Here is a 24225-nt window from a genome sequence, read left to right on the forward strand (position 1 = left end):
TGGCGGTGAAATAACCACACCCTTTAACTAGCATTGCACCAGGACTGGTAATTAGAGTACATAACAAATGCTTTGTATGTAGACTTTTTACGAGAGTGTTAAGGGTCGGTGTATGTCATAATTGTTGTTATAACTACACCGGGTTTCCCTGTGGTATTGAAGAAGCGGTGTGTCAAGTGCCATGATAAAGGACGCTATATTGGCAGGAATTTGGCACAACTCTGTATTATTTCCTCCCTGATGAGAAGCTTTCGTCAAGGCGTCTCCTTGTGCTACTACTATATATAATAGATTGCCATTCGAATAATACGCCGTGCCGGCGTTCCATGAGGAACAGGAAGTATAAAAAGCCTGCAGACTTCTACTAAGTTCTAACAAATTATTAGTCTAGTTACAACTGCTGAAAACATAAGTCATTAAGAACAGTTTCTCTAGGCCATGCGTGATAATGATTATCAGGCGCTGCGTGGATTAGTTCTAAAAGCCATTTTAGGCATATGTCAACCATTCCAATTGTTCCTATCGTTTTTTGTATAGAGTGATCTCGAATCAGATTTATACAAAGAACTTCAGCAAAAAAGTATATTTGCAGCAGCGTCATTGCAAACTCGATGCAGAAAATGTGATCGCTCGAAAAGTCATGCGTGCGGTCCGATTATTAGTCCGACGCTGGCTGATGGGAGTTTGGCGTCTGTAGTTCATATGGCGGGTTAGGGTTCACTGCCACTGTGACGTAGGGGAGGGGGTTGAATCGTGCTAACATTGAGGGGTAAGGGGGAGACCGTTGAATTCGATTGAATCGTCCCAAAAGCAACCTCCATCTCCCCACCCAAAAGTCCCCAGACCCAGGCCTAGACCCTTGCATTCATACCGCCTCACCGGAAGGACAGCAAGCAATCCGAACGACGAAAAAGAAAGGAAAGAACCGCATTCCACCACACGGCATACCTCCCGAAACAAAACAAACGAAAAAAAAAAAAAAAAAACAGCCCAACATGTCCGCAGTAGTTATCCCCGCCGGCGGCACCTTTGTCGACACCCTCAAGAAGTCCTTTGTTGACGTCCCCATTGACGCCAACAACGACAATGCCATCAGCACCACCGAGTTCTTGGAGGCTGCCGAGAGTCTCACGACTATCTTCGGTACTTGCTTTACTTTTGCTTTGTTCAATGGATTGATGGAAGACGGAGGCTGACTTTTGAGGCCTACAGACTTGCTAGGATCGGTCGCTTTTACCCCCGTCAAGAATGACATTCTCGGCAACATCAAGGTATCTACACTGACCTGGACATCTCCTCTGTTCTTTTGGCTCCTGTCACTCACATTATGTACTTTTTCCCCGTCACAGAAGGTCCGCGATCGCCAACTGGCCGCACCCGCCGAGTCCGAGACGATCCAAGCCCTCGTCATCAACGAGCTCAAGACCAAGAAGCACACCGCCGCCGAGGGCCTGCTGTGGCTGATCCGGTACTTAAAGGCCGCATACCTCCACACTCTCTCCCCCTTCCACAAGACTAACGCTTTTCTTTTTTCTGCAGTGGCCTCGAGTTCATGTGCATCGCCTTGTCGCAGAACATCGCCAAGACCAGCGAGGAGCTGGCCGACTCGTTCCGCACCGCCTACGGCGTGACCCTCAAGCCCCACCACTCATTCCTCGTCAAGCCCATCTTCAGCGCCGCCATGTCGGCCGTCCCCTACCGCAAGGACTTTTACGCCAAGGTTGGCAGCGACCAGGAGAAGGTCAGCACGGAGCTGACCAAATACCTCGCCAGTCTCGACAAGATCATTGGCATCACCAAGGGATTCCAGGAGAGGAAGGAGGCCAAGTGGTAGATTGAGGGGGTGATGAAATTCACGATACAATCAGCGGTTCGGAAGATCAGTGATCATGAGAAATGATAGAAATGCAAGAAGGCAATGTGGACAGAAAACATATATAAAAGAATGACAGGAAATTGACGCTGCCGGCAAGCATTACCGGATGAAAGATTAGTGCGATTCGCATCATCTTGTCGAGCCATTGAGCAAGTGCACAACGGAGAAATAAAATTCTTGGACCAATCCTTCTACTCTACATCCGGTCCGTTACCCCAATGTGTGTGCTAGGGTTACTAACAAAGAGTGGTTGAAGGGACCCGTTGACTGAACCTTCTTTCCTGTCTGACTACAAACCGAAGCCCATTACAGCATCATGTTGCTCACAGGTACGATCACATGATTTTATTTACTAGTTCTTGAATGTCTATCTGGCTATTTGGCGTGCCCGGCAACCATCGCGACGACGTGTTAAGCTGAATAGCATGTTCTTGGGCCTTTAGGCCATAACTACTCGTCAAATGCGGATCAAACTGAAAAGGTATAGAGGCAGGACATCCGGGCAAGATTATACCCTCCATCGGGGTTTCAAGGCCTTGTTTAGAACGCTTTTCTGACATTCGAAAAACCATTAATTCTATGCACCTAGCGCTTCTAGTATACTTTTTTTTTTTTACAATTTTCTTTTTAACAGTACTCAGACACAAAAGAAAATTCCCATTAAACCCTTACACGCTTCCCAGCCGATCTACAAGATCATGACAATGATGGGCAGCACTACGGCGGCAAAGCCACCGGCAACCTTGGCGGCGCCAGCCTTGACCGGCGGGGCCGTAGTGGTTGCGGGAGTGCTGGTGGGCTTGGGGGGCAAGAGGCCGGTCGGGACGCCGCCGGCAGGCTGTGTGTTGGCGGGCTGGGTCGGGTAGGGGACCGACTGGCCGGCGGTGTGGGGAGGGTAGCCGCTGCCGGTGCCGATGGGCTTGGTGGGATGGCAGCCCGAGTTACAGTGGGGCTTCTCGGTGATGGTGACGACGGGGGCCTCGGGGGTCTTGACGCCCTTGGGCTCGGTGTAGGAGGAGGTCTCGACGGGGCAGGTGGTCAGCGTGACGGTGGTGACCTGGGTGACGTTGGTGGGCTCGGGCACCTCGCAGTCGGTGGTCGAGGTGGCGGTGGTGGCCAGGGTGATGGTCTCGCCGACGGGGCAGACTGTGGTCGTCTCGATCACGGTGGAGGTGACGATCTGTTGGGTGAGAGACGCCGGGCAGTTCTTGACCTTGGCAGCGCACGAGGTGATGGTGTAGGTCTTGGTCTCGGTGATGGTCGAGGTGGTGTATCCAGAAGGAGCAGGGGTGATCGGGCCGGCGGCAGCGGAGGTGGTGAGGGTACCGTTGCTGAAGCCAGAGCCAGAGCCAGAGCCAGAGCCGGAGCCAGGGGCGGTGCTGTTACCGGAGCCGGAGCCAGAGCTGGAGCCTGAGCCAGGGGCGGTGCTGTTACCGGAGCCTGAGCCAGAGCTGGAACCTGAGCCAGGGGCGGTGCTGTTACCAGCACCAGCGGTTCCATTTCCGGAGCCAGGGCCGATGGGGAGGCGGCCAGGGGCAGTACCGTTGCCAGCGCCAGACGTGCCGTTTGCGGAGCCAGGGCCAATGGGAAGACCACCAGGAATGGGACCGACTTTCATCAGACAGAAACCCAAAAGCTCAGCCCTGGAGATGGTGAAAAATACCATGGGGGCAACCTCGAGCTTCAAGGCCTTGGCGACACCCTCGGACGCCTTAACAGCGAGACCGTAGCCCATGGCGAAAGACTCCTCAAGGAAGGCATAGCAGATCTTGTTGCTGCCAATTGTAGTGGTGTAAGAAAAGAGATCCAGCCAGAGGATGATGTCGGAGGCGCTGTCGAGGTGGAACAGATCAACCTTGGCGCTCATACCAATTGCAGAACGCATGCGCAGGCCCATGGTCACCTCAACAGACGAGCTGGGGTTGACTGAAGCGCCGAGGACCATGTCGAGCGGCTGAGCGACGAGGCCATCAAGCTTCTGGCGGACGATCTCCTTGCTGTGGATCGCGATCTCGACGAAGGAGTCCTTCGGAAAGCGGAAGTAGAATCCTCCGCGGACCGCGGCAGGGGCGGAAACACCGACGATGAGATCAAGAGCAAAAGCCGTGCCGGCCTCGCCGCTGAATCCGGGTATGTCGATCTTCATGCGGCCAGAGTTGACGAGCTCGACCGTCTCGAAGGTTGAGTCGGAAGCGGCCAGGTCGATCTGGAAGTAGGCCTTGAGACCACCAAGCTTGACCTTCAGGGTGGGCTGCTTGGTCAGCTTGTCGGTCATCTTCAGCTCAATATCGCCAGAGATGGCGGCCTTGTGAAGGCCCAGGTCGATGGTGGTGTTGTGGCCAGCGTTGCCGCTGAAGAGGACAACGTTATCCCAGCTGTTCTTAAGGCGGAACTTTGAGGGCCAGAACACTGTACGAGCCTGCAAGTCGCCGTCCATGGCCGCTGAAGCTGCAACATCTGTGTTGGCTGGGGTGTTGATCACGTTGAAGGCTGCCGGCGATGCCTGGGCGAAGCCGGCCAGGGCCCCGAGGAACGAGGCGTACTTGGTAAAGTGCATGGTGGGGGCTGGATTAATGAGTGTAAAATAAATTTATAATTAGGTATAAGAAAATTGTATAAGGAATGGCTGCGCACACTCTTAGGTGAAGCGCTACAGTACTAATGAAAGACTGGGGGAGGTTTGGGATGGGGTGAGAAAGAAAGACAGACTGATTCGACCCGATGGAGGAGCAGCCAGTTGTTCTTTTTCAACTCTTTCTCAGGAGCAAGCATGATCGTCCAGAACCCCCGAGCCAGTCGGCCGGCGGCATTGGCGGCATCTCCCTCATCCTTCACTCTCGAACCTCATCTCCCCTTCCCATAGTTTTTTTTTGCAGTAAGGATCACCAGCCATATGCCTGCTTGGAGAGGAGCCCGTCAAGGGGACCGTCATGAAAAGGGCAACCAATCCTTGGCCTGTCATCCTGCGACTCCCTGCATGCCGCCCTCGGTGAGCAGTAGAATCGTCGACATCCCGGCCACAAAGGTACCACACGGGGAAGCTGTTTGCTTGCCCGGCTTCTGGTGCCAAGAAGAGATGGATGTTGGTCGAGCGAAATCTCTGTGGAATTGTGGATGCCAGGACAAGCTAGAAGGAAACTCAATCGAAATTTGCTGGTCCCCTTTTGCAAGAGAGAATGACGATCAGCAGTTGTTCCCAGGGCTCCACAGCCGTTGGGCCGGGGTTTGTTGTTTCATGGGCAAACGGGCTCTCAGCTGTCACAAGCTGTCAGAAGTGGGGGACAGTAAAAAACAACAGGGGCACCTACCAATTTCTGCAATAATTGCGGCCAACAAAGAAAGCAAAATACAGTAACTATACCATTGGAAAGAATAATAAGACTTTTTTGTTTTCAAGTAGTCATAGATGCTGTGTGTAAAAAAAAACTACGCGAGGTTGAAACAGTGAGTTTGTGGGTTATTTTAGTGATTCATGTTCTAATTCGTAGCTCGCCCAAATTTGGAGTCACTGTATTTTTGTCACTTCACTTGCTGTAAACGGTTCCTCCAGTACCGTATTCGACTGAAAAAGAAAACCGTGTGGTATAACATAAATTGATTCAAGTGGTCAATCGTCATACAGTCGTATAACTTCACCAAGTATTTCATTCTTGGCGAGTGTTGATCGTGCGCTGACCACTTGCGAGATTTTCCTGCCAGCCTTGCTACAGAACCCTGGCTTATGCACGCAGCACAACAGTAATCCATCACAACCCCATCGACAACGGTGATCGTAATGTACCACGGTCAAGGTTTTTTTTTTCTACTAAAGTAAAGTTTTTTTTTTCTTTCTTTCTTTCTACCGGTAATTGAGCAGTTTATCCGTCAGGAAGGATTGTGCCATTTCCCTGTTTTTCTACCTTGTATAATCTCTTGGTTGATTGCATTCCAGCTTCGCCAATCTGCATTTCGTAACTTTAATATATAGCTTTCGAATTACAAGGGTGCACATCATGCGTACAAACGTACTTTCGTCATGAGGCTCTGTGCCTGGGAGGGATGTGGCATCCAGGCTGCATACAAATTTCATTTGGATGCTCGCGATACAATTTACTGACGGGTCCCGTTGTGGGGTAAGGAACCAGTTCAAGTCTGCTTTCCACACTAGAACTAGATCTAGTAATGAGTACCGGAGTTTGTGCCCCCTCGAATATTTTGATTCGAGATCAACAGTTGAGTAGTGCACAACTCCGGACAAAAGAAAATAGGAGAAAGAAACAAAAAGAGATAGCTGAAAATGACAGGTGATTGAGTCGTACCAAGGGCCAGACCGAAGGGCATCCAATGTATACCTGGTCAAAGAATAACCTTGCAAGCCTCGGTACGCAACTAGGTAGTCGGCCATCCCTTGGGTCAAATTAAAAGGCATTCTCGACCGCACATTGATCCCAAAGGTAGCTAAACAGCCATCCCTTGCCCAACCACTCTGCAATTCACATGCGATGGCAAATAGCCGCTATTCATGCAAGGTGCCTATTATTAACTGTGCTCTCTTCTCTTGTCATTAAACAAAAACACAAACAAAAACAAAAACACAATAGACTTTGCTCACAGATTACGCAAGTCTGCGAGAATTGCCGAAGTGAATCCAGCCAATCCCCCATACTATCCATGATGGCTACTCCCTTTTTTTTCTTTTTTTTTCTCCCTCAATAATGCATGTTCGCGCTTCACCAGCAACAATGGGCACGATCATAGTTCATACTCGGGGAACTATGGCGGGATGAAGACAAAAAAAAAAGAAAAAAGGAAAAAGGAAAAAAAGGGAAAATTATACCATTGTAAAGTACCATGTGAAGCTTTAACAAGGAACTTTCACGGTATGTCCGCATTGGTGTGCTTTTGCCAAGCTTTTGGAGGTCTTACAGAGCAGCAGCGACACATTTGCTGGCTCCTTGTCATTCAAGTCCAATGCCAATCGCTTATACCGATGACGTTTTAACGCACTTTAGGTACCCACCCAAACACCAATGTAGGGGATCCTTGATTTATCCACGGGTTAGCAAGTTTTGCCCGGTGGTGACAAAGTTTCTTTGATTTTTCTTTGTGTATCTTTTCAGTTGTGATTCTTTTTTTTTTTTTTTCTATTTGCTGTATCTATTATGATCAGTTGCGACCGTAACATTGCATCATGAGCAAAAAGTGCAGATCTCGCGCTGGACCAATTCATACAACACAGATGACAACAGATGTTTCCGTGAAAGAATACTTCCTTTTCTCGAGTATTAGATCTCGAAGGACCCTGTGCATTGGTGGTGTTGCCCATGAACTTGCATGATCGCTTATTGTTATTCCAAGCACTCGCAGGGGAAAAAGTAGAGTCAAGTGACTGGGTGAAAAAAGAAAAAGAAAAGCATAAATAAATGCGACTTGTGCCCCCTGCATTTCAATGCTCTCTCGTAGTCTGCTATGCCCTCGGCTGGCTATTCCTATTTGGAAGGACAAAATTCTCATGGAACCAATAACTGCTTCCTAAGCACTCATTGTCTCGGAGCGGCCGTCGAAAGATTTCTCGCCGTTTTATTTCCCCCTCTTTTTCGTCTTGTAGTTGTTAATCCGAGGTGCCATCAGCACCGAAAATGCCGACGGGCTCTTCTTGTTTTTCCAAGACCAGACTATGTGATCCGATCGTCGAAGACGCTGCACATTCTGGACTAATTGTATTCCTATTTTGATGGCGATGGCTACCCCGATATCGGTTTTTTTCTACATAGGATTGTATAGGAATAGTATTTGATCTAGCGATGATTATTGGGCTAGACTAGTACTAGTCGAGAGCAGTCGTGGGGATCTCGCCCACAATAAGATTGAAATTGCATCTTTTGTTTGTCAAGGCATGTTCATATTAATAAACTAAACTGGGTATCTCTATCTCCATAGGCCCTTGATCAAAATCGATCGCTGGAATCTACAGCGAGATAAAACTAGACGCTAGAAAGACAAAGAACAATCCTGGGCTGCTGGGTAGTAAGGTTGTCCAATCAACCACGGCGTAAGAAATGGGTGGGAAAGAAGAATCTTGCGGCCTTAAATGATGACGCCAAAAGCCGAAGGATCAAACTTATAACAAGATGCAAGTCGGACAGTACTGCTCACATGGTTGTGTGCAGTAGCTACAGCAACATTCGTCATTGCGGCTGTTGTGGGTATTGCGACTGTTACGACTGTCGCGTCGACTCTCTCCTGTCGTCGATAACTGCCTCAACTCAACATCCTTCCGACCGGCAGTTGACATTTGAGAAAGTCTCCGCAGACTAATCACATCGTGTGCCCCTTCTCTTGTTGCTACGTCTGGAGGTCCAGACTCGCTGCCCGCGGGACGGTTGGCTGCCAACACCTCGTCCACCATGCTTGGAACTCTGTATACACTTGTCGAAGGTCTCGAAGCAGATTCTCCCACAAGAGGTCTGATTGATGCATCGACAGTAGATGAATGCCTAGAGGGTAGGTCGACGAATGTAATGTTCTTGTGGATATGCGGTTGAGCTGAAACAGGAGCGGACTCAACAGGACCGCTCGAGTCCTTCCGCCTTTGAACGTGAGCCTAATTCGTCGTGGGCGGTTTTGCATCATCGTCGCCGACATCGAGCATGCTACGCTTTGGCTTTACACCACCAGATTCTTCCGTTACAGGTGGAAACCAAAGGCTGTGGCAATTATCAGTCAACATGGATATCGCCTTTATGCTCGATGATGAGTGAAGGACTTACGGAAGTTTGTCTGTATATATTTCCATGTCCTTCTGCAGAAAGCAACAAAAGACTACCAGACTGATCTTGTCTCCCTGGTCTGACTCGAGGAATTTCCTCACAGCCGTTATGGCGGCGTTGGCAGCCCTTCTGCTTGGATATCCGCTGAGTGGAAAGTAAAGCGTTAGCCATTAACTTCCCGAAATATTTTCACGTCATGGCCGCCACCAAGTCTGTCACTTACTAGATACCTGTGCTGATCGCCGGGAAGGCAATCGAGCTGCATCCATTCTCTACAGCCAGCTCCAAGCTCCTCGTGTAGCAGCTAGAGAGCAGCATCTCACACTCTTCCCTGTGTTTCTCGCTGTAAACTGGACCCACTGTATGTATGACCTTCTTACAGGGCAGGTTATAGGCATCCGTCACCTTGGCATCACCGGTGTCACAGCCATCGAGTTTGCTACATTCCCTCAAAAGGCCTCCGCCGGCTGCACGGTGAATTGAGCCATCCACACCGCCGCCACCGAGAAGAGTCTCGTTTGCGGCATTGACAATGGCGTCGACCATGAGTTTGGTGATGTCGCCATGGAAAAGGGCGATGCGATCATTGAAGCTCTTGTTTGGTGGCGGGGGTTTGGTGAGATTGCAGCTCACAGTCTTTGCCATCTCGAGGCCTTCGGACTGGGTCTTGAGCTCCTTTTCCTCGAATAAATGGGTCAAATTCCTCGAACGCAGCTTGGCCTCTGTTACAGGGCCCTTCTTGAGGATGGAGTGATGCGGTGTTGAGCCCGACGCCATCGTGCGATAGTGTGAGATCGATGCTCCTGTTGACTTGAGGGTACTTTGAACAATTGATACAAAGCTAGGAGAATGATTCTGCAGTGTTTCAAATGGATAATTGCGGACAGTAACCGATAGAGTCAAAGTTGTTGTGGTGATGTTGACAATGCTGGACCTGGTCTGGAAGAGAGCTTGACAGCGAAAGCGGGGGACCCTGATATGACAAAAAAGGGGACTTTGCCGGGCAATTGTCTGGTTGCAGATGCTTATCATGCCTTAGTATGGGCGGGTAAGGAACTATCTAGACTAGGAAGCTTGGAGAAATTATTAAGGAAGCTTTAGTAGTGCAGGTGCCGAGGAAAACCTTCTTTACTTGTGCAGACGGCAAGTTCACTAATCAACACTCATAGGAAAGAAGGACGGATTTTGAATGACGAGATGGATGTCACAGTTTTGCAGCAATGCAGGATGCAGCGAAGCTTGACCCCAGAAATCCTAATATCAAGTGGTAACAGAGGCCCAAGCTCCTTAGGGTCTAGGTCACCCTATCCCTGTGCGGTACGTATTAGTCTTGTATAGATGACGTCCCTCTGCTGCCAACTGAACATGTTGTGTATCAGGTACATAAGGTACGGTACGGAGTGTGGCCACTTCGACCTAACAACCAGAGAACACTATGTACATAAGATGGAGAATATCCATCTCGTATTAGAAGACAGGATCTCAGCTGAGACTTGTAACAAAAGAAGTCGATAAAATGTATTTTAGAGGATTATGGAACGGAGGTCGAAAGAAGCTTCTGTCTGCGCTGGTACGATACCTATGTACCTAAGGTAGGTAGGTGCCCAGGTACCTACCCAAGCTACCTGACCTACCTAGTTGATGTGCTTATCTAATCGCGCCTCGTAGTGCGACCCCGCCATGGCTTTGACTCACCCCACCACGCGTCAAAAGCAATCGCGGCTCTCTGTCATCCAAGGCCCTCAATTGACGATTTGATGATCAACGCTGCATTCTAGTAGATCATATTCTCGCTACTCTGTTCTTGGAAGCCTGATCAGAATTAACACCATCGTTAAATCTGTTGTCCTCCCTCCACCATGGCTGACGCAATCACCGAGGGGGCGGCCAAGCTCCAGCTTGACGAGGAGACAGGTGAGATGGTCTCCAAGGGCGAATTGAAGAAACGCATGCAGAAGAGAGCCAAGAAAGCCGCCCAAGCAAAGGCCAAAGAGGCTGCCCAATCTACCGCCGGCGATGCAGAGAAGAAGGCACCTGCAAAGCCTGCAGCGAAGCCTGAGGAGGTGGTCATTGATGTCGATGCCATGTTCAAACAGGGTTTCCTCGACGAAGTCTTCCGCAACCGACCCATGAAGCCCGTTTTCACTCGATTCCCGCCCGAACCCAATGGATTCCTTCACATCGGTCATGCCAAGGCGATTGCCATCAACTTCGGATTTGCGAGGTACCACGGAGGCCAATGCTATTTGCGTTATGATGACACGAACCCCGAAAAAGAGGAGGAAAAATACTTTACGTCGATTGAGTCTATGGTCCGGTGGCTGGGCTTCTCGCCGTACAAGATCACCTACTCGAGTGATAACTTTGACAAGCTCTATGAGCTGGCTGAGAAGCTGATCAACCTTGGCAAGGCCTACGTCTGCAAGTGCGACGACGCCGAAATCAAGCTGCAGCGTGGTGGCGAGAAGGGCAAGTCACCCCGGTACAGGTGTGCCCATGCCGACCAGACTCCGGAGGACAACTTGGCTCAGTTCCGCGACATGCGTGACGGAAAGTACAAGGAGAGGGAGGCATTTCTGCGCATGAAGCAAGACATTACCGATGGCAACCCTCAGATGTGGGACTTGGCCGCCTACCGTGTGAAGAAGGCCGAACACCACAGAACAGGAGACAAGTGGAAGATCTACCCGGTAAGTTTTGTCCGATCCCAGTTTGTGCTACACTGCTATCTAGGATTAAGTTATCTAACAGTACTATGTTGATAAGACTTATGATTTTACTCACTGTTTGTGCGATTCATTCGAGGGTATCACCCACTCCCTCTGTACGACCGAGTTCATCCAATCGCGTCAGAGCTACGAGTGGCTGAACACAACCCTTGGGGTGTACGAGCCTCAGCAGCGCGAATATGGCAGGCTGGGTCTGGGTGGCACGGTGCTGTCAAAACGCAAAATTCTCAAGCTCGTCGAGTTGGGTCACGTTCGCGAGTGGGACGACCCCAGACTCTACACCCTGACGGCAATCAAGAGGCGTGGTGTTCCACCCGGAGCCATCCTCGAGTTTGTCAATGAGCTTGGTGTCACTACGGCCGCAACTGTGATTCAAATCAAGCGGTTTGAGCAGACGATTCGTCGGTACCTTGAGCGCACTGTGCCCCGATTGATGATGGTTCTGGATCCACTACGTGTCGTGATCGAGGACGCCGACGACCTCGACGGCAAACCTATCTCGATCCCATTCTCTTCCAAGGTTCCAGAGATGGGTTCTCATGACTTGAAGTTCACCAAGACGGTCTATATTGATAGGTCTGACTTTCGAGAGGTCGATAGTAAAGACTACTTCCGCTTGGCCCCCGGCAAACCAGTGGGTCTGCTGAATGTTCCGTATCCCATCAAGGTAAAATCATTCAGCAAAGACGAGGCAACAGGTGAAATAACAGAAGTTCGGGCCGAATTCGATCGCGAGAAGAAAAAGCCCAAGGCCTACATTCAATGGGTACCTGAGGGTTCCCGTAAGGTGGAGGCACGTGTGTATAATCCGTTGTTCAAATCGGAGAGCCCGGACTCCGTAGATGGGGGATTCCTAGCAGACATCAACCCGGACAGTCAGGTCATATATCCAAACGCGCTGCTAGAGAGCGGATTCGAAGAGGTCAGACGGCGTGCACCATGGCCTGAGGCGGCTGGTGAGAGCGAATTGGGCAAGGGAGGACCGGAAAGCGTACGGTTCCAAGCCACTAGAGTGGCTTATTTTGTGAGTAAAATCATGCGATTCTTGGTCTGCATCCTCAAAACTCATCTCTGACAAACAACCTAACCGCTTCTTCCAGGCCGTGGACTCCGACAGTACCGAGGACAAGATTGTTCTCAATCGCATCGTCTCTCTGAAAGAAGACGCTGGCAAGAACTAATTTGATGGTTGAGGCCAAGTGAGGGGTTTGGAGTACATCACATCAGCAGGTATTTTCACCAATACTCGAAACTATCACAAAACCTGAGCTGGTGCGGGGTCTTTTCTTGTTCTTGATGTGTTATGATACCATAGAAATTCGCGAAAATGTTCCGCATTGGGGCCCTATTCTAGCGAGGCCGGCGTCTGATGTCTGTCTACTTAACTACGAAGCAGGTACGGATTGATTTAATATCTCGCCGATTTTTTTCGTGCTATTTCAGCCTGATGCCATGTCTCGGCAAGCGTTGGACCAGACCAGTCCAAACAAGTAAATCACCGTATGCCGTATATGACAGTTCTTTTGGCAATGAGCCACCCACATCTATCCAATTGCGCAGATGACAGGGAGAGCAAGCAATGCGCCCCTGCAGCCCTGATGGCGGGGCCATATGCACCTCGATAAGGTTGTGGCCTGGGGCTACAAGGGTGTGATACATCAACCTGACAACGCACCTCCTGTTTTCCATCCGACAGCGTTGGAAGCCTCAACACCGCTCGTGGGTGTTTGCAGCTGATGGTCCTCAGTGACTTCAGTTGTGCTCATCTCATCACACGGTGAAACCAAACTACTGACCGTTGCCGTGTCTTTGGATGAGAATTTTTCCTGCACGTGTCCGTCCACAGTGTTTCTGTCGCAAATCCAGTCTGCCTTGGTTCCCTCTCTTCCTCATGTTTGGCCCGATCTCTCCTTGAAGCACAATACATAGAACCTTGGGTGAAAAGGAGGGAGATAATAAACAAGTCGATACAGACATGAGCAATAGGGGTAAAAATGCGAGCCGTTGTTATCATGCCCCTTGAATCTGATGGAAAATCCGCGAGGAACGCTTTGAACTCCTTCCTTTTTTCTACCGGTTAACATGATCGTCCGTACAGCTGTCGATCTTCAGGCTTCCGTGCCTTGACTGATGTGAAGATCTACGGAGTACGTAGACGCCCGTTGATTGAACACAAGGATGGCCCTCTATCACCGAAGTGCTTTCCCCAGTTGGCCTCACGTCGTTGGCTGATGGCAAGTTTCAACGCTTCTGCTTGGCAACTGAACCGAGCGAGCTGCCGGGAGGAATAGCCGCAGGTCTTCCGATCAAATTCACCCTTGGGCAAGCCATCCCAGTCTTCTGCTGTACAGACTGGGGAGAACTCTCTCCTCTTTCCCCTTATAGCCTGTCAAACTTTAATATTCTAGCTAAAGGTCTACCTAAAAGATCCGATTTACCTTCGATCGGTGTATCAGTCGTCTTACTGTAATAAGCACCGTGGTTGTTTGCCTTTTCGATCATACGGATCCGAGTTTAAGCCAAAATTGGTGTGAGGTACCAAAGCTTCTCGTCGAAACTAGGAATGCAGCATTTCAAGTAGTGGACAGGCACCGCCTGAGCCTCGTCGAAATTTTTTTTGATCATTTTAGATTCATTAGCTTGTGCTGCCCATTGTCTCGAGTGATTCCTTTCGGTATGGTCAACTCCGCCGGTCAAGAAAACGATGCATGACGAGCATACGCAACTGGGTAGGCCAAAGCAGAGCCGTGCGGCTGCCGCGAGGTTGGAGTGGCAAGAACACCAACATGACCAGGGTAGACTCGTAACGGGGAAGAAGAGTTCAGGAAGCTTACCGGGCCAGAGACACCATGCTGCCACTCGACAATCGTTCAACATGCCGCGGCACCAGCGGAGGGTCGACCATATCTCGTCGGGCACAACGTCGACCGAGTCTTTGAGTCCGTCCAACTCAGCTTCACAAGGGAGTCTGTGGTCCAAGCAGCGGCAGGATGGGGGATACGGCATAGAAGAGCTTTCGGCGGCGCAGCTGAGCAGCTCTCACTCGGCTACGGGGAGCACGGGGCCAGAAAAGCGGCCCGAGATTGTCCACGCAAGATTGTTGTGGATGCCGAAGTATATGAGGAGGCTTGTACTCGTTGCCTTCATCGCTCTTCTGGGTGCGGTCATGGCCGTTCTGGAATACGTACTGAGTCTCTCAAACAGACAGATGGGGCTTGATTCAATTGACGGCTCAAGGTACGTATGGCAGATGGCACCTCCAGCTGTCCTGTTAATCATCGCGGGATTCTGGCAACGCTTCGAGTACCAGGCACGAAGCACCGCGCCTTGGTTGCGCATGTACAAGGGGCCGGCAGATGCCGAGAGGACAGTGCTGCTTGACTACGTCTCCATGACCAGACCGTCTGTGGTTGTGCGCGCCATCCAAAACAAAGATTGGATTGTAGCGGCCGCAGTGGTCATGTCAATGCTGTTATGGACCGCAATGATTGTTTCCACGGGCGCCATAACGACGGTGCTGGCTACCATGACCGACGGCGATGTCAACGTCCGGTTGACAAGGCAGTTTGCGGTGGACGGTGGTGGTCTTGTTCACAACAACAGCCTCGTCACCACGGCTTCCAAGGCAACTTCCCTACTTGAGGTCGCTGGCCTTCAGTTAGGGGAGCTCACGACATACCCCGACGGCGTGACGAATTGGTTCGCATATGAGACGTTCAGCACAAACGATCTTACGCCTGGAGCCCAGCTGACGGCTCAGGTCCATGCATTGTTTCCCAACCTCACGTGCGACAAGGCGTCGCTGTCGGTAAACAGCGTGATGGTATACGAACAGGAGCAAGTCGTCAACACAATGTTGATAGCACCTGGCTGCGCCGTTGAGCTTACGATAAATGGGACCGGCCTAGCTTCGAACCGAGGGGCAGGGAGCCCTACATACTTTCTGCGCTCAGGGGCGGGTGGCTGCTACGGTTCGACCGCCCCTCAAGACCAGCGCATCGTTGTTGCATTCGGCGTTGTTAATCTTCGTAACGGCAGCGGTGACTTCGACTACGAACGGCTCGTATCTTCGGCAGCTGCGGTTACCTTATCAACACCGTTAATATGTCGGCCGGGATACACGATGCGTTCCATAGATCTGGTCAGAAGCTCAAGCCAAACGGTACGAATTGAGCTCGGATCTGCCACCGCACTGTCGAGCCTCCCAGAGGTTCATCCTTGGGACCTCGCAGCTGGCATGCTCAAATCATACCAGCCGGACGTCCCAGAGGTTGCATACCTCCTCGATCGAGTAGCTGAAACCGACGCCTCGGGCTATCCGGGATTCCAGCCGGCCCGTGTCATGATCGACTCATGTGTTCACTTTGCCCTTGGCTTCCGGATGGGGGAGAGCGGCTCCCTGGAAGCAGCTGAAGAGTTTTTGGACTCGGAAAAGTTGGAAAACATGTTATCAAACTATTATCGTCACCACGCGTCGCTGGTAGCATACTCACTCCTCCTTCGATCCTCCACCGGGGAGAACTCGACCGTCAAGGGGACTTCGGTCACCCGATTCGAGAGGATAGGTGCCAACGCTGCTGGCATACATACAGTCGTCATTTTGTTGGCTTTGTCTATTATTGTCGCCTCTTTTCTTTTTTTCGTCGTGCCGACCGAGGGCTTCTTACCGAGGAACCCGAATACGCTGATAGATACGGCCGCGCTTCTGGGGCATAGTAAAGTCCTATTGCACAACGTCCGCGGGGCAGGTGGCGCCGATAGCAACACGTTGTATAGTCGGTTGTCCATGGCCTACTTTTACACGGGCATCGAAGCCTACGAGCGCGGTTTTATGTCCGACAACGAGGGTTACTTCAAGGTCCTTGGCGGTCCGCTGCCCCCGACCACGCGTTCACCCGAATACTTTGAGCCGCAGGGAGGGTCTTGGGCACCACCTAGAGGGCTTGGCAGCATTTATCGTGCGTTGAGCTTGTCACTCACTGTGACGTTTATCGTGTCACTCGAGGTGATGTTCAGGGTATCCACAACCAACGGCGGCCTGTCTGCAATGGGCGGTGATCCTTGGACCCAGCTCCTTTGGACAGTGCTCCCGGCGGCCGTGACAGCCGGCCTGATTTGCTACATCGGTCTTGTAGACGAATCAATCCGCGCACTAGCGCCCTTTATGGAGCTGACCTGGGGGAGGGGTACCTTCAGGACCATGAAAGTCAACTACCTGGACGGGTCTACCCCGCGGGTGCTCTACCACGCCATCTTCGGGCGAAACCTCCCAGTCATCCTGTCGACCCTGTCGTGGGTTACGGCGGCGATGCTCCCCGTTGTAGTCGCCGCCACCTTTGACACTCGGGCTGTGGCGCTGCAATCGTCTGACCCGATGCAGCAGAGCCAGCGCCGGCTGCGGCAGGACGAAGCGGCAACGCGACTACTGCAGGCTCTGCTTGTCCTCGTCTTTGTCGGCAGCGCAGGCCTTTGGTTCCTGACCCCACGCCGCAAGATCGGGATCCTGCCACGGCTGCATTCCGAATTCCCGTTGAGTATCGCCAGCGTGGCGGCCGTATTGGCAGATGGCAACGTGGTCGGGATGCTGGGCCGCGGGGCCGAGTGGAAAACGCTGCGGGAGCTCGAGCTTATGTTCAGGGACGGTCTCCACGTCACGATGCGGTTCCGACTCGGCTGGGACGAGGCAAGGGGCAGGACCAAGAGGAAGCAGGATGCATTTGGTATATCGGCCATCCGGACGGGCGGTTGGGGCGGTGGTGAGAGCGTCGGGCTTGGGATGCAGGCCAGAGTTGGGTATTGGCAAAAGGCATTTGTGAGGGACTGGGGATGGAGGCCGTGATGGGAAGATAGACAGACAGCCTTGATGGGGTGGGTAATGTTGGCTTTTCGGATGGGATGCATGGCGTTCTTTTTCCTCTTGTTTGTTATGTTGCCTAACGGCTTTGTTGCATGTTTTGACGATGTCTACGACGACTACCTTGTATCATTATTCATTAGGTATATAAATGCCGCACAGCTTTTGTTTCATCATTGTGTTGTTTTGTTGCTTTGCAATACTACTGTCTCCTCGGTCCGGTTCTATTTCTTCCCAAGTCTTGTTGGCAGTAGTTACTTCCAAAGTTCTAGCCAGTGACATCCTGGAGACTGATCTTGCAACCCTGATCCAGATTTAGTCCTGCCCAACCAGTATTCAATATTTGAAACGACCTGCCTACCAAAGGTCCTATCTCTCCTTATTCTTCTGCTTCAGCCTAATCCCGTTCTTTTGTAAAGCTAGGTCTGCTCTTCTCTTTGCTTGCTGCCACCTGGCCTCCTCTCTGCCCGGCTGGACATACCAATTTTCAGTGTCTTGCATCCGGATGTTGTTTGTTTGTTTGTTGAGATCCAAGACCCTCTTTCGGAACTGCTCTTTAGACATGGCCTTTTCTGTTTCATTATCGGGATCAGGAACGACTGTCGGAAAACGCGTCAAGTTAGTGATAAGGCCGGCGACCTTTGATGACTGGAATAAGAACCAAGTAAAACGAGGTCCTTATACTCACTCCTTCTGCCACCCGATGACATGATCAACTTCATGGGTGTACCTTTTTTGTGCGCACCCATATAGTGCAATCTAGCATAATCCTTGTATAAAGGATTGTCGACGTACCAGCCGGTGTGGCCAGACATGTTACAGCCACCAGGACACTTCAACACCATCAGATTTCCAGAGTTTTTGGGCCATTCAAAGATCCAAGGTCGGGCTTTGATGTTAATTGCCATCACGTCACGCGTAAACATAAACTTTCCCACTGGGATGACCTCGTCGTCGCTTGTTATGTATGGCTTCGGCTGCGGCTTCTCCGCCTTCAACTTCTTTCGCTGTGGGGTGTTGAAAGGGGTGGTGGTCGCAGGATGCTTTTTGTGGCCAATCTTTTTCTTTGCATCTCCATCGCTGTCGGAGGAATCCGCGGCATCGCTGACGTATTCCGAACCGTCGGCGTCGGAAGAATCCTCGTTGCCATCACTATGCTCAACGTTAGGATGGGAGCTTTCGACAGAACTGCCAGCAGTTTCGCGAGCCGGAATCTCTGGTGCCATGGATTCGCGTGACTTGATTGCCGTCTTGTGATTGGTGTCAAGCGAGGTCGCCACACGATTCACCGGCGTGCTCTTGTTTGGTTCAGGTCTGATGAGCGTCATGCTCGTGGCTGCAGTGCTGGGATCCGAGAATGTATTTGTGACTTGGGGCGACCCGCCTGCGGGTGGCACAACTGCTTTCAGCTCGGTGCCTTTGATCTTGTCGTAGAAATCCTTGAGCGCGGTGATTTCGAGGTTCTTGGTTGCGAGCTGTTCCTCTAGATCTTTAACCTGTGCCTTGCTCCGCTCCAGATTAACTTTGACTGTTGTAAGCCTTGATAGCTCCGGTTTCGCCGTGTCAGTTTTCGCTCGTTTAGCCACTTCTGCCTGGAAAAGAAGAAGAAACTTACGTCTCGCCCTTGGGTGGTATATCAAAAACGACAAACGTGCGAGCGCCGGTGTCATCATCACAGTCAAAGTACGCCGGGGTACCATCATCACGTCTGATGTAGTCAAGAAGTTGAGCTCCGAGTTTGTGTATTTTATTTTGGCACTTCGTGAGCGGATCATCGGGTCCAGGCTGGCGAATCCTGGCCATGTCTTCTCGGTCCTGTGGTGACATGATGACCGGCCTCAGTGCTTGGAGATTTTTGATAACTTAAGTTGAATGCATATGTCTCTGGTGGAGTTTTACACTGCTGGAATAGAATGAAACAAAAGTGATGGTTAGGTTTGTCAGCGTGATGTGGCAGGTAAAGTGCAGTCGCTAAAGCAAAGTTGGCATGGAGTGGTCCAAGATTCAAAGCGATATCTGAACAAAAGGTGAGGAGGATTTTGAGCAAACAACGGGAGGCAAACAAACACTGAGCCCCACTTCGAAGAATTGTAATTTGTTTCTACGACTCCCGTTTCATTTGGTACAGGTCTTGTTCCAGATTCAGCATCTTTTCCCAAGGCAAACAATACTTTGGATGCAGCCACTTCAACCTCCCTTTCTATCGAGGCCAGAAGCATCTAAGTTTTATCCCCTTTATCACTCTGCATCTAATACTTCAACACTCGGATCGATTTGCAACTCATCAACCGTCAACATTTATTGTGCGTAACTTCCCGCTAATATGCAGCGGAACAAACGGGCCAAACGGCCGAAGATTGACCCCGAGGCAACGATGTCGGCGAAAAGCACCGACAAAACAGAACTGAAGCCCATGTGAGTTTTCAATATACCGCAAACATCATGCTTCATAACTAGGCTGTAGCTAATCGTGCTTGCTTTACCTGTACAGTCATATTGGAATTGATCATGGCACAACCTATACTCGAGTGAGGGTGAGTATCTTCCCCTTCTATTGTCGAAATTTCCTATGAGCTTGACCATAACTGAGATATTTTCCCACTGCTCGACAGGTATACTCCCCAGATTGGCCCAAAGAGATGCGTGCCGACATTGTCAAGGAAAGCCACAAGCAAACAGCCAAGCTGGACGCCAAGTTCGGCGTAGAAAGCCGCTATGACACCTTCCCAGACTTTCCAGCTTTCATATGCCCCGAGAGAAACCCACCTCTCTCCGGGTTTGAAGCAGAATTGCAGGCCGATCGTATCCCCTTAAAGACCGCTGCTCTACTGCTCGACCAAACAAAAGATATCGATACGAACAAACCTCGCCAGAGCCTGCTGGAGAAGATACCCTGTGGAAAGCATCTCCTAACACACAAGCACGAGGAGAAGTTCCACAAGCTTATCAAAAGCCTTTGGAAAGAGCACTTCGTAAATATTCGGAAGCGGGTCGACGTATATTGCGAATTCAAATACAGACCAATCTCGCTCACTTTGTCGATGCCCAATTGGATGAATGACGAGAAGGTCGACAAAATCTACGAGTCCATTATCGCCAACGTGTTCGGCGACATCATACCAGAATCAGCTATTGATTTTATCGGTGAGGCACAGGGCATGGTCAGATGCATACACAAGGAGTTTATTCAGGAGACCTCCCGTCTTTCCGTAGAAATCGGCAACCGTCACCACATCCTAGTGATCGACATTGGAGGTAGCGCGATGAACGGAACCTTGTGTCAAATCGCGAGAGATGACAGCAACGCCAGCGCTGAAGCTATTACCCACTGCGTCGAGGTCGACAGTTTTGGCTGTCCTGGCGGCAGTGAGTTATGGCATATGCAGATCGGAGATGTCATCGCCACCAAAGAAGGATACGATGCTACAAGTGAAGAGTTGCAAATACTTATGAAGCGATTCCGTCAGCTTCAGGGAAGTTACCAGGACCCGTCCAAGGCCATTTTGGTCGACGTTAACAATCGCAACTATCATCTCTCGAACAAGCAAGCCAAGGATTCCTGGAACAAATCTTTCCAAGATGCGATTGAGATGATCAAGAGGCGAGTCGACGAGGCCGTAGAGCGAGTTGGAGATGAGGACCTGATGGTCATTTTTTCGGGTGGCTCCCTGAAGCTCGTGTATCTCCAGAACCTGATTGAAGGTTATATGAAACAGAAACACACAAAGGTACCTCTCAACTTTATCCAGACGAGAGACGATGTCACCATTGCAGACAAGTGAGTATATATGCACTTATAATTCATACTTGCACAAAAGGATACACACAGACAGACTCAAGGCCCAAGGCACAGGCGAATTTCAAGACGAAAGCTAATACCCAATCAAACATAGCACTGGTCTCATTGCTCGCGGATGCACTTATGCTAGGACATTCAAAAGACCTGTGCTAGAGGTCCTCGACCGCATGGCCCTCGGCGTACAAGCCGGCTCGCCTATCAAACAGGGAGGTAACGAATGGCACTGGTTAGGAAATGTTAAGCTCCTGCACCACAAGGTAAGTTTACAAATTCACATTGTCGACAGGTTCAGCCAACGTTTTCAGCAGGGCCGCGGGATGGCTAACAGACAGTTTAATAGAACCTTGCTACCGGCATTACGGGCTCCTGTATACTCAACAAGCGCACCGCAATAAAAAAGATTGGGCTTAAGATTATTGCGGATCCTTTGTTCCAGAGCCTGCGGGCCAGCAACAAAAAGCTCAACTTCCAGGATTGTTACGACCTATATTCCGTCCCGACATCCGATCTCGAGACACCCGGCGAGTACACGTTCAAGATTTCGCGCATTCCACCTTCATTTATCAACGAGAGACACAAGCTCAAGTTGGACCTTGAATGCACCTATCAAGATAAGGCCCAGGGTATTGAGATGCGAAAGACCAAGAGCTTCACGCTGCCGCTGTATTTCCACATCGGAACCTGTTGCGTCCTGCCCAAGGAGGACGAAGTGGAGATTTCGGAGTGGAACTATGGTTCGGCACAACCTCAGCCCAAGCCGATCAAGGTGGTGGATGAGGAGTCAATTTTCATTGATGAGGATTGGGCTTGAGGTCGCAACCTTTCCCCCCTGGCAGGTCACTTCTTGGTCCGTTGCCAGTACGTCAAGAAGCTCAAGATGTTGTTGATCTAAACACGACATGGACTTCTGGTTTATCATCAATATTCTCGTTCAGGTATGAGGTGTGAATGTGGAAGCTGGTATTTTCGAGGATTTCACCATCGTATGAGCTTAGAGCCATATCTAGCAGCCTTCACAATTATCTATCGAGCTTCAAAGATTTTCAACCATCTAGCCCGTACTGCGTTATTTTTGAGAATAAAATACGCACATATTGTCACTTACCAGTTGCTATAACGGCATTTCAAATACTGGTATAGGTAATTGCAGAGATGGTCGCATAGGTGGCGGTAAAGGCGGTGGTGTGCGTGGTGGTGCAAATGGTGGATATTTTGGGGGTCCTGCCCAAGCAGCCACTTCTGGTACTTTGTTTCCGTTCCTCGGAATGGAAGCAAACAGCTGCAGGAATAGCTGGAGAAGCTGTACATTCCCCTGCAGTTTCTATCCGTCTTATTCTAGTTCTAGGTCATGACACGTGCGCAAGACGCTTCATAGATTCTATCTCTGGGAAGCTCTTCCCGTGTTCCATCTCGAGCCCTTTGGCAGCCAAAGCGGCAAAGTTCTTTGCCAACTCAATCTCGCCTGCCTTTTCATAGATCCGCGCCGCGCGCGTCCAGGCCCCTGAAATCTTGCTCTCCAGCCTTTCGATTTGGTACAGGCTCAACAGCTCCTCAACCATGGCGACCTTCTTTTTAGCTTCGCCACTACTCAGCCCAACACCTTCCAACGCCCGTCCCAAGCTCCTTTCGAGCTTCTTGATGCGTTGAACCCGCCCCTCTGATGCGGCAGCCTCCGCGGCGGATAGGCTGCAGTGGGCACAGCCGCAGACGAAGCCGAGCGAGGAACGCGTGCGGGCTTGGCGGTCCCGGGCGGGGTCCATCTGGTCGACGTAGGAGATGGTAAGCTCCTCGCCGGGTTGGATATCGCGCACGGCATGGGTGCGGTGGACGAGGTTGTTGTCGATGTGGAAGACCATGCTAGAAGCGTTTTCATTTTTTTTTCTTTGAGTTAGTTTGTGCAGCCTAATGAGGTTAAATATTGCATTGTCACATGTCTGTACACTTTGGGTAAAGTTGACCGTTGCAAAAAAAAACTTGCAGGCGTAGGACTCATTCTTCTTGCGATTGGATGGAAGATCAAAGCAAAAAAAAAGTCATACCCCTTGAGGCCCCCCTGGATTAAGCTTGCAATTTGTACATTCCCGGAGTGAGGGATGGAAAACGTCAAAAACGAGAGGGAAAACGAAACAAAAAAGCTTACTTGGGCCTGCAATCGTGGTTCAATTTGGAAACGTTGGGAAAGTTACCGTAATGAAACCCAGCTTTGTTATCGGCCCCGACGCCGGACAGGGCCATCTGGAAGGAATTGGTGAACAGCCTATCCATGATACCCATGGCGCCCTGGAAGTCGCCCTGCGTCCCCTGCGCCATGAACGTCTTACGTGTCGCCGGCGTCATTTTGGAGACGGCGAGTTCCAGGCCGGGAAAGTAAATATCGGTCGGCTCCTCCAAGGCCAGTTTGTGGACCAGGATCGCCGGCGTTTCGGCCATGACGAGCTCACCCCTGGCGATGGGCTGCTTCGCTACAAGACCGATGCCCTTTCCAGCGATCGCCTGCGCCCTGAACGGCCTTTTGGCATTTTTCCCCTTATTGGTCGTCGTCGCTGTGTCGGGCCGCAGCGCCTTTACCCGTTTGGCGTTGCCTTTGGTCGTGACCAGCACGATGCCACCGTTGCCGAAATTCGGGTTTGCAAAGACGCAGTAGGCGCCTACGCAGCCGTGTGGACCATCCCAACTCTGCGCTGTTGCCGCTGCTGTGGGATCGGGCTGTGCAGGAGCATCATCAGTAGGGTTGGGTGTTTTTGGCCTGGCGGAGTTGCCCGAAACAGCGCGAGGACATATTGGTAGCAGCAAACTGTAGAGGCCACCGTCGCGCGGACAAGTGGCGGCGGTTTCGGGTTCGGCGGCGGCAATTGGCGTGAAGAATGCAGCAGCCACCGCCACAGGCGCAAAGACAGAAAATGACAATGACAAGCCCTTCATGGCTCGTTTTTCCGAAAGCCCATTGCTAGCTGGTCCTAGTCTAATCTTTTCCAATCCGTGGAAAAAGAAATTGATACTCTACGAGAGTTTGGTAAGGTAGCCATGAGTACTTGATTTTTTTTTTTTTCTCTTTTTTCTTCTTTGTACCGTACAAATTATGATGCCAATGCCAAGGCCAAGGCCCAACCGTTGCAACCTGTTTCAGTGACAGTCTTTTTCTGGGGTCGGACCGTTGTTTCCGGCTCGGCACTTTTGCATGCAGCGAATCTCTTAAAACTCAAAAACTCAATTAAGCG

General features: G+C 50.8%; 8 protein-coding genes across 8 annotated transcripts; 4 read left to right on the top strand and 4 right to left on the bottom strand.

Moving 5' to 3' along the window:
* The first annotated feature begins 830 nt into the window (after window positions 1-830).
* Window positions 831-2092, top strand: PgNI_07220 (uncharacterized protein). Its single transcript, XM_031127235.1, has 4 exons — window positions 831-1143; window positions 1213-1271; window positions 1350-1468; window positions 1540-2092. Exons 1-4 carry the CDS (start codon window positions 996-998, stop codon window positions 1832-1834), a joined length of 621 nt encoding a protein of 206 aa, XP_030980856.1. The 5' UTR covers window positions 831-995; the 3' UTR covers window positions 1835-2092.
* Window positions 2093-2564: 472 nt separating this feature from the next.
* Window positions 2565-4433, bottom strand: PgNI_07221 (uncharacterized protein; the record flags this gene model as incomplete). Its single annotated transcript, XM_031127236.1, has 1 exon — window positions 2565-4433. The coding sequence occupies one exon, from the start codon at window positions 4431-4433 to the stop codon at window positions 2565-2567; it is 1869 nt and encodes a 622-aa protein (XP_030980857.1).
* Window positions 4434-7772: 3339 nt separating this feature from the next.
* On the bottom strand, window positions 7773-9784 carry PgNI_07222 (uncharacterized protein). The gene is made up of 3 exons (XM_031127237.1): window positions 8849-9784; window positions 8626-8769; window positions 7773-8562 (listed from the first exon to the last, which is right to left on the bottom strand). The coding sequence occupies exons 1-3, from the start codon at window positions 9655-9657 to the stop codon at window positions 8460-8462; spliced, it is 1056 nt and encodes a 351-aa protein (XP_030980854.1). The 5' UTR covers window positions 9658-9784; the 3' UTR covers window positions 7773-8459.
* A 589-nt stretch (window positions 9785-10373) lies between these two features.
* On the top strand, window positions 10374-12777 carry PgNI_07223 (uncharacterized protein). The gene is made up of 3 exons (XM_031127238.1): window positions 10374-11315; window positions 11392-12378; window positions 12455-12777. The coding sequence occupies exons 1-3, from the start codon at window positions 10485-10487 to the stop codon at window positions 12533-12535; spliced, it is 1899 nt and encodes a 632-aa protein (XP_030980855.1). The 5' UTR covers window positions 10374-10484; the 3' UTR covers window positions 12536-12777.
* A 756-nt stretch (window positions 12778-13533) lies between these two features.
* On the top strand, window positions 13534-17193 carry PgNI_07224 (uncharacterized protein; the record flags this gene model as incomplete). The annotated part of the gene is made up of 2 exons (XM_031127239.1): window positions 13534-13689; window positions 14053-17193. Coding segments are annotated over 2 exons (3297 nt in total), but the record flags the coding sequence as incomplete, so codon positions are not given.
* Window positions 17194-17577: 384 nt separating this feature from the next.
* On the bottom strand, window positions 17578-19035 carry PgNI_07225 (uncharacterized protein; the record flags this gene model as incomplete). The annotated part of the gene is made up of 3 exons (XM_031127240.1): window positions 17578-17807; window positions 17897-18747; window positions 18824-19035. 3 exons carry the CDS (start codon window positions 19033-19035, stop codon window positions 17578-17580), a joined length of 1293 nt encoding a protein of 430 aa, XP_030980853.1.
* A 547-nt stretch (window positions 19036-19582) lies between these two features.
* Window positions 19583-21818, top strand: PgNI_07226 (uncharacterized protein; the record flags this gene model as incomplete). Its single annotated transcript, XM_031127241.1, has 5 exons — window positions 19583-19623; window positions 19700-19742; window positions 19821-20986; window positions 21102-21264; window positions 21348-21818. The coding sequence occupies 5 exons, from the start codon at window positions 19583-19585 to the stop codon at window positions 21816-21818; spliced, it is 1884 nt and encodes a 627-aa protein (XP_030980850.1).
* Window positions 21819-22199: 381 nt separating this feature from the next.
* PgNI_07227 (uncharacterized protein) lies at window positions 22200-24000 on the bottom strand. The gene is made up of 2 exons (XM_031127242.1): window positions 23148-24000; window positions 22200-22864 (listed from the first exon to the last, which is right to left on the bottom strand). Exons 1-2 carry the CDS (start codon window positions 23927-23929, stop codon window positions 22354-22356), a joined length of 1293 nt encoding a protein of 430 aa, XP_030980851.1. The 5' UTR covers window positions 23930-24000; the 3' UTR covers window positions 22200-22353.
* Window positions 24001-24225: the final 225 nt, after the last annotated feature.

The sequence above is a fragment of the Pyricularia grisea genome (genome assembly GCF_004355905.1).
Source record: "Pyricularia grisea strain NI907 chromosome Unknown Pyricularia_grisea_NI907_Scaffold_4, whole genome shotgun sequence".
In the NCBI taxonomy this organism is placed as follows: Eukaryota; Fungi; Ascomycota; class Sordariomycetes; order Magnaporthales; family Pyriculariaceae; genus Pyricularia; species Pyricularia grisea.

What these genes read in the sequence shown, in the direction of transcription:
- PgNI_07223 (XM_031127238.1), top strand. Translation starts at nt 10,485, where the DNA reads ATGGCTGACGCAATCACCGAGGGGGCGGCCAAGCTCCAGCTTGACGAG. An exon ending in ACAAGTGGAAGATCTACCCG is followed by an intron (nt 11,316 to 11,391) that starts GTAAGTTTTGTC and finishes TATGTTGATAAG; the next exon opens with ACTTATGATTTTACTCACTG. An exon ending in CCACTAGAGTGGCTTATTTT is followed by an intron (nt 12,379 to 12,454) that starts GTGAGTAAAATC and finishes CGCTTCTTCCAG; the next exon opens with GCCGTGGACTCCGACAGTAC.
- PgNI_07227 (XM_031127242.1), bottom strand. Translation starts at nt 23,929, where the DNA reads ATGAAGGGCTTGTCATTGTCATTTTCTGTCTTTGCGCCTGTGGCGGTG. An exon ending in AACCACGATTGCAGGCCCAA is followed by an intron (nt 22,865 to 23,147) that starts GTAAGCTTTTTT and finishes AAACGCTTCTAG; the next exon opens with CATGGTCTTCCACATCGACA.
- PgNI_07220 (XM_031127235.1), top strand. Translation starts at nt 996, where the DNA reads ATGTCCGCAGTAGTTATCCCCGCCGGCGGCACCTTTGTCGACACCCTC. An exon ending in GAGTCTCACGACTATCTTCG is followed by an intron (nt 1,144 to 1,212) that starts GTACTTGCTTTA and finishes TGAGGCCTACAG; the next exon opens with ACTTGCTAGGATCGGTCGCT. An exon ending in ACATTCTCGGCAACATCAAG is followed by an intron (nt 1,272 to 1,349) that starts GTATCTACACTG and finishes TCCCCGTCACAG; the next exon opens with AAGGTCCGCGATCGCCAACT.
- PgNI_07222 (XM_031127237.1), bottom strand. Translation starts at nt 9,657, where the DNA reads ATGATAAGCATCTGCAACCAGACAATTGCCCGGCAAAGTCCCCTTTTT. An exon ending in GCGATCAGCACAGGTATCTA is followed by an intron (nt 8,770 to 8,848) that starts GTAAGTGACAGA and finishes CTTTCCACTCAG; the next exon opens with CGGATATCCAAGCAGAAGGG. An exon ending in ATATATACAGACAAACTTCC is followed by an intron (nt 8,563 to 8,625) that starts GTAAGTCCTTCA and finishes TAATTGCCACAG; the next exon opens with CCTTTGGTTTCCACCTGTAA.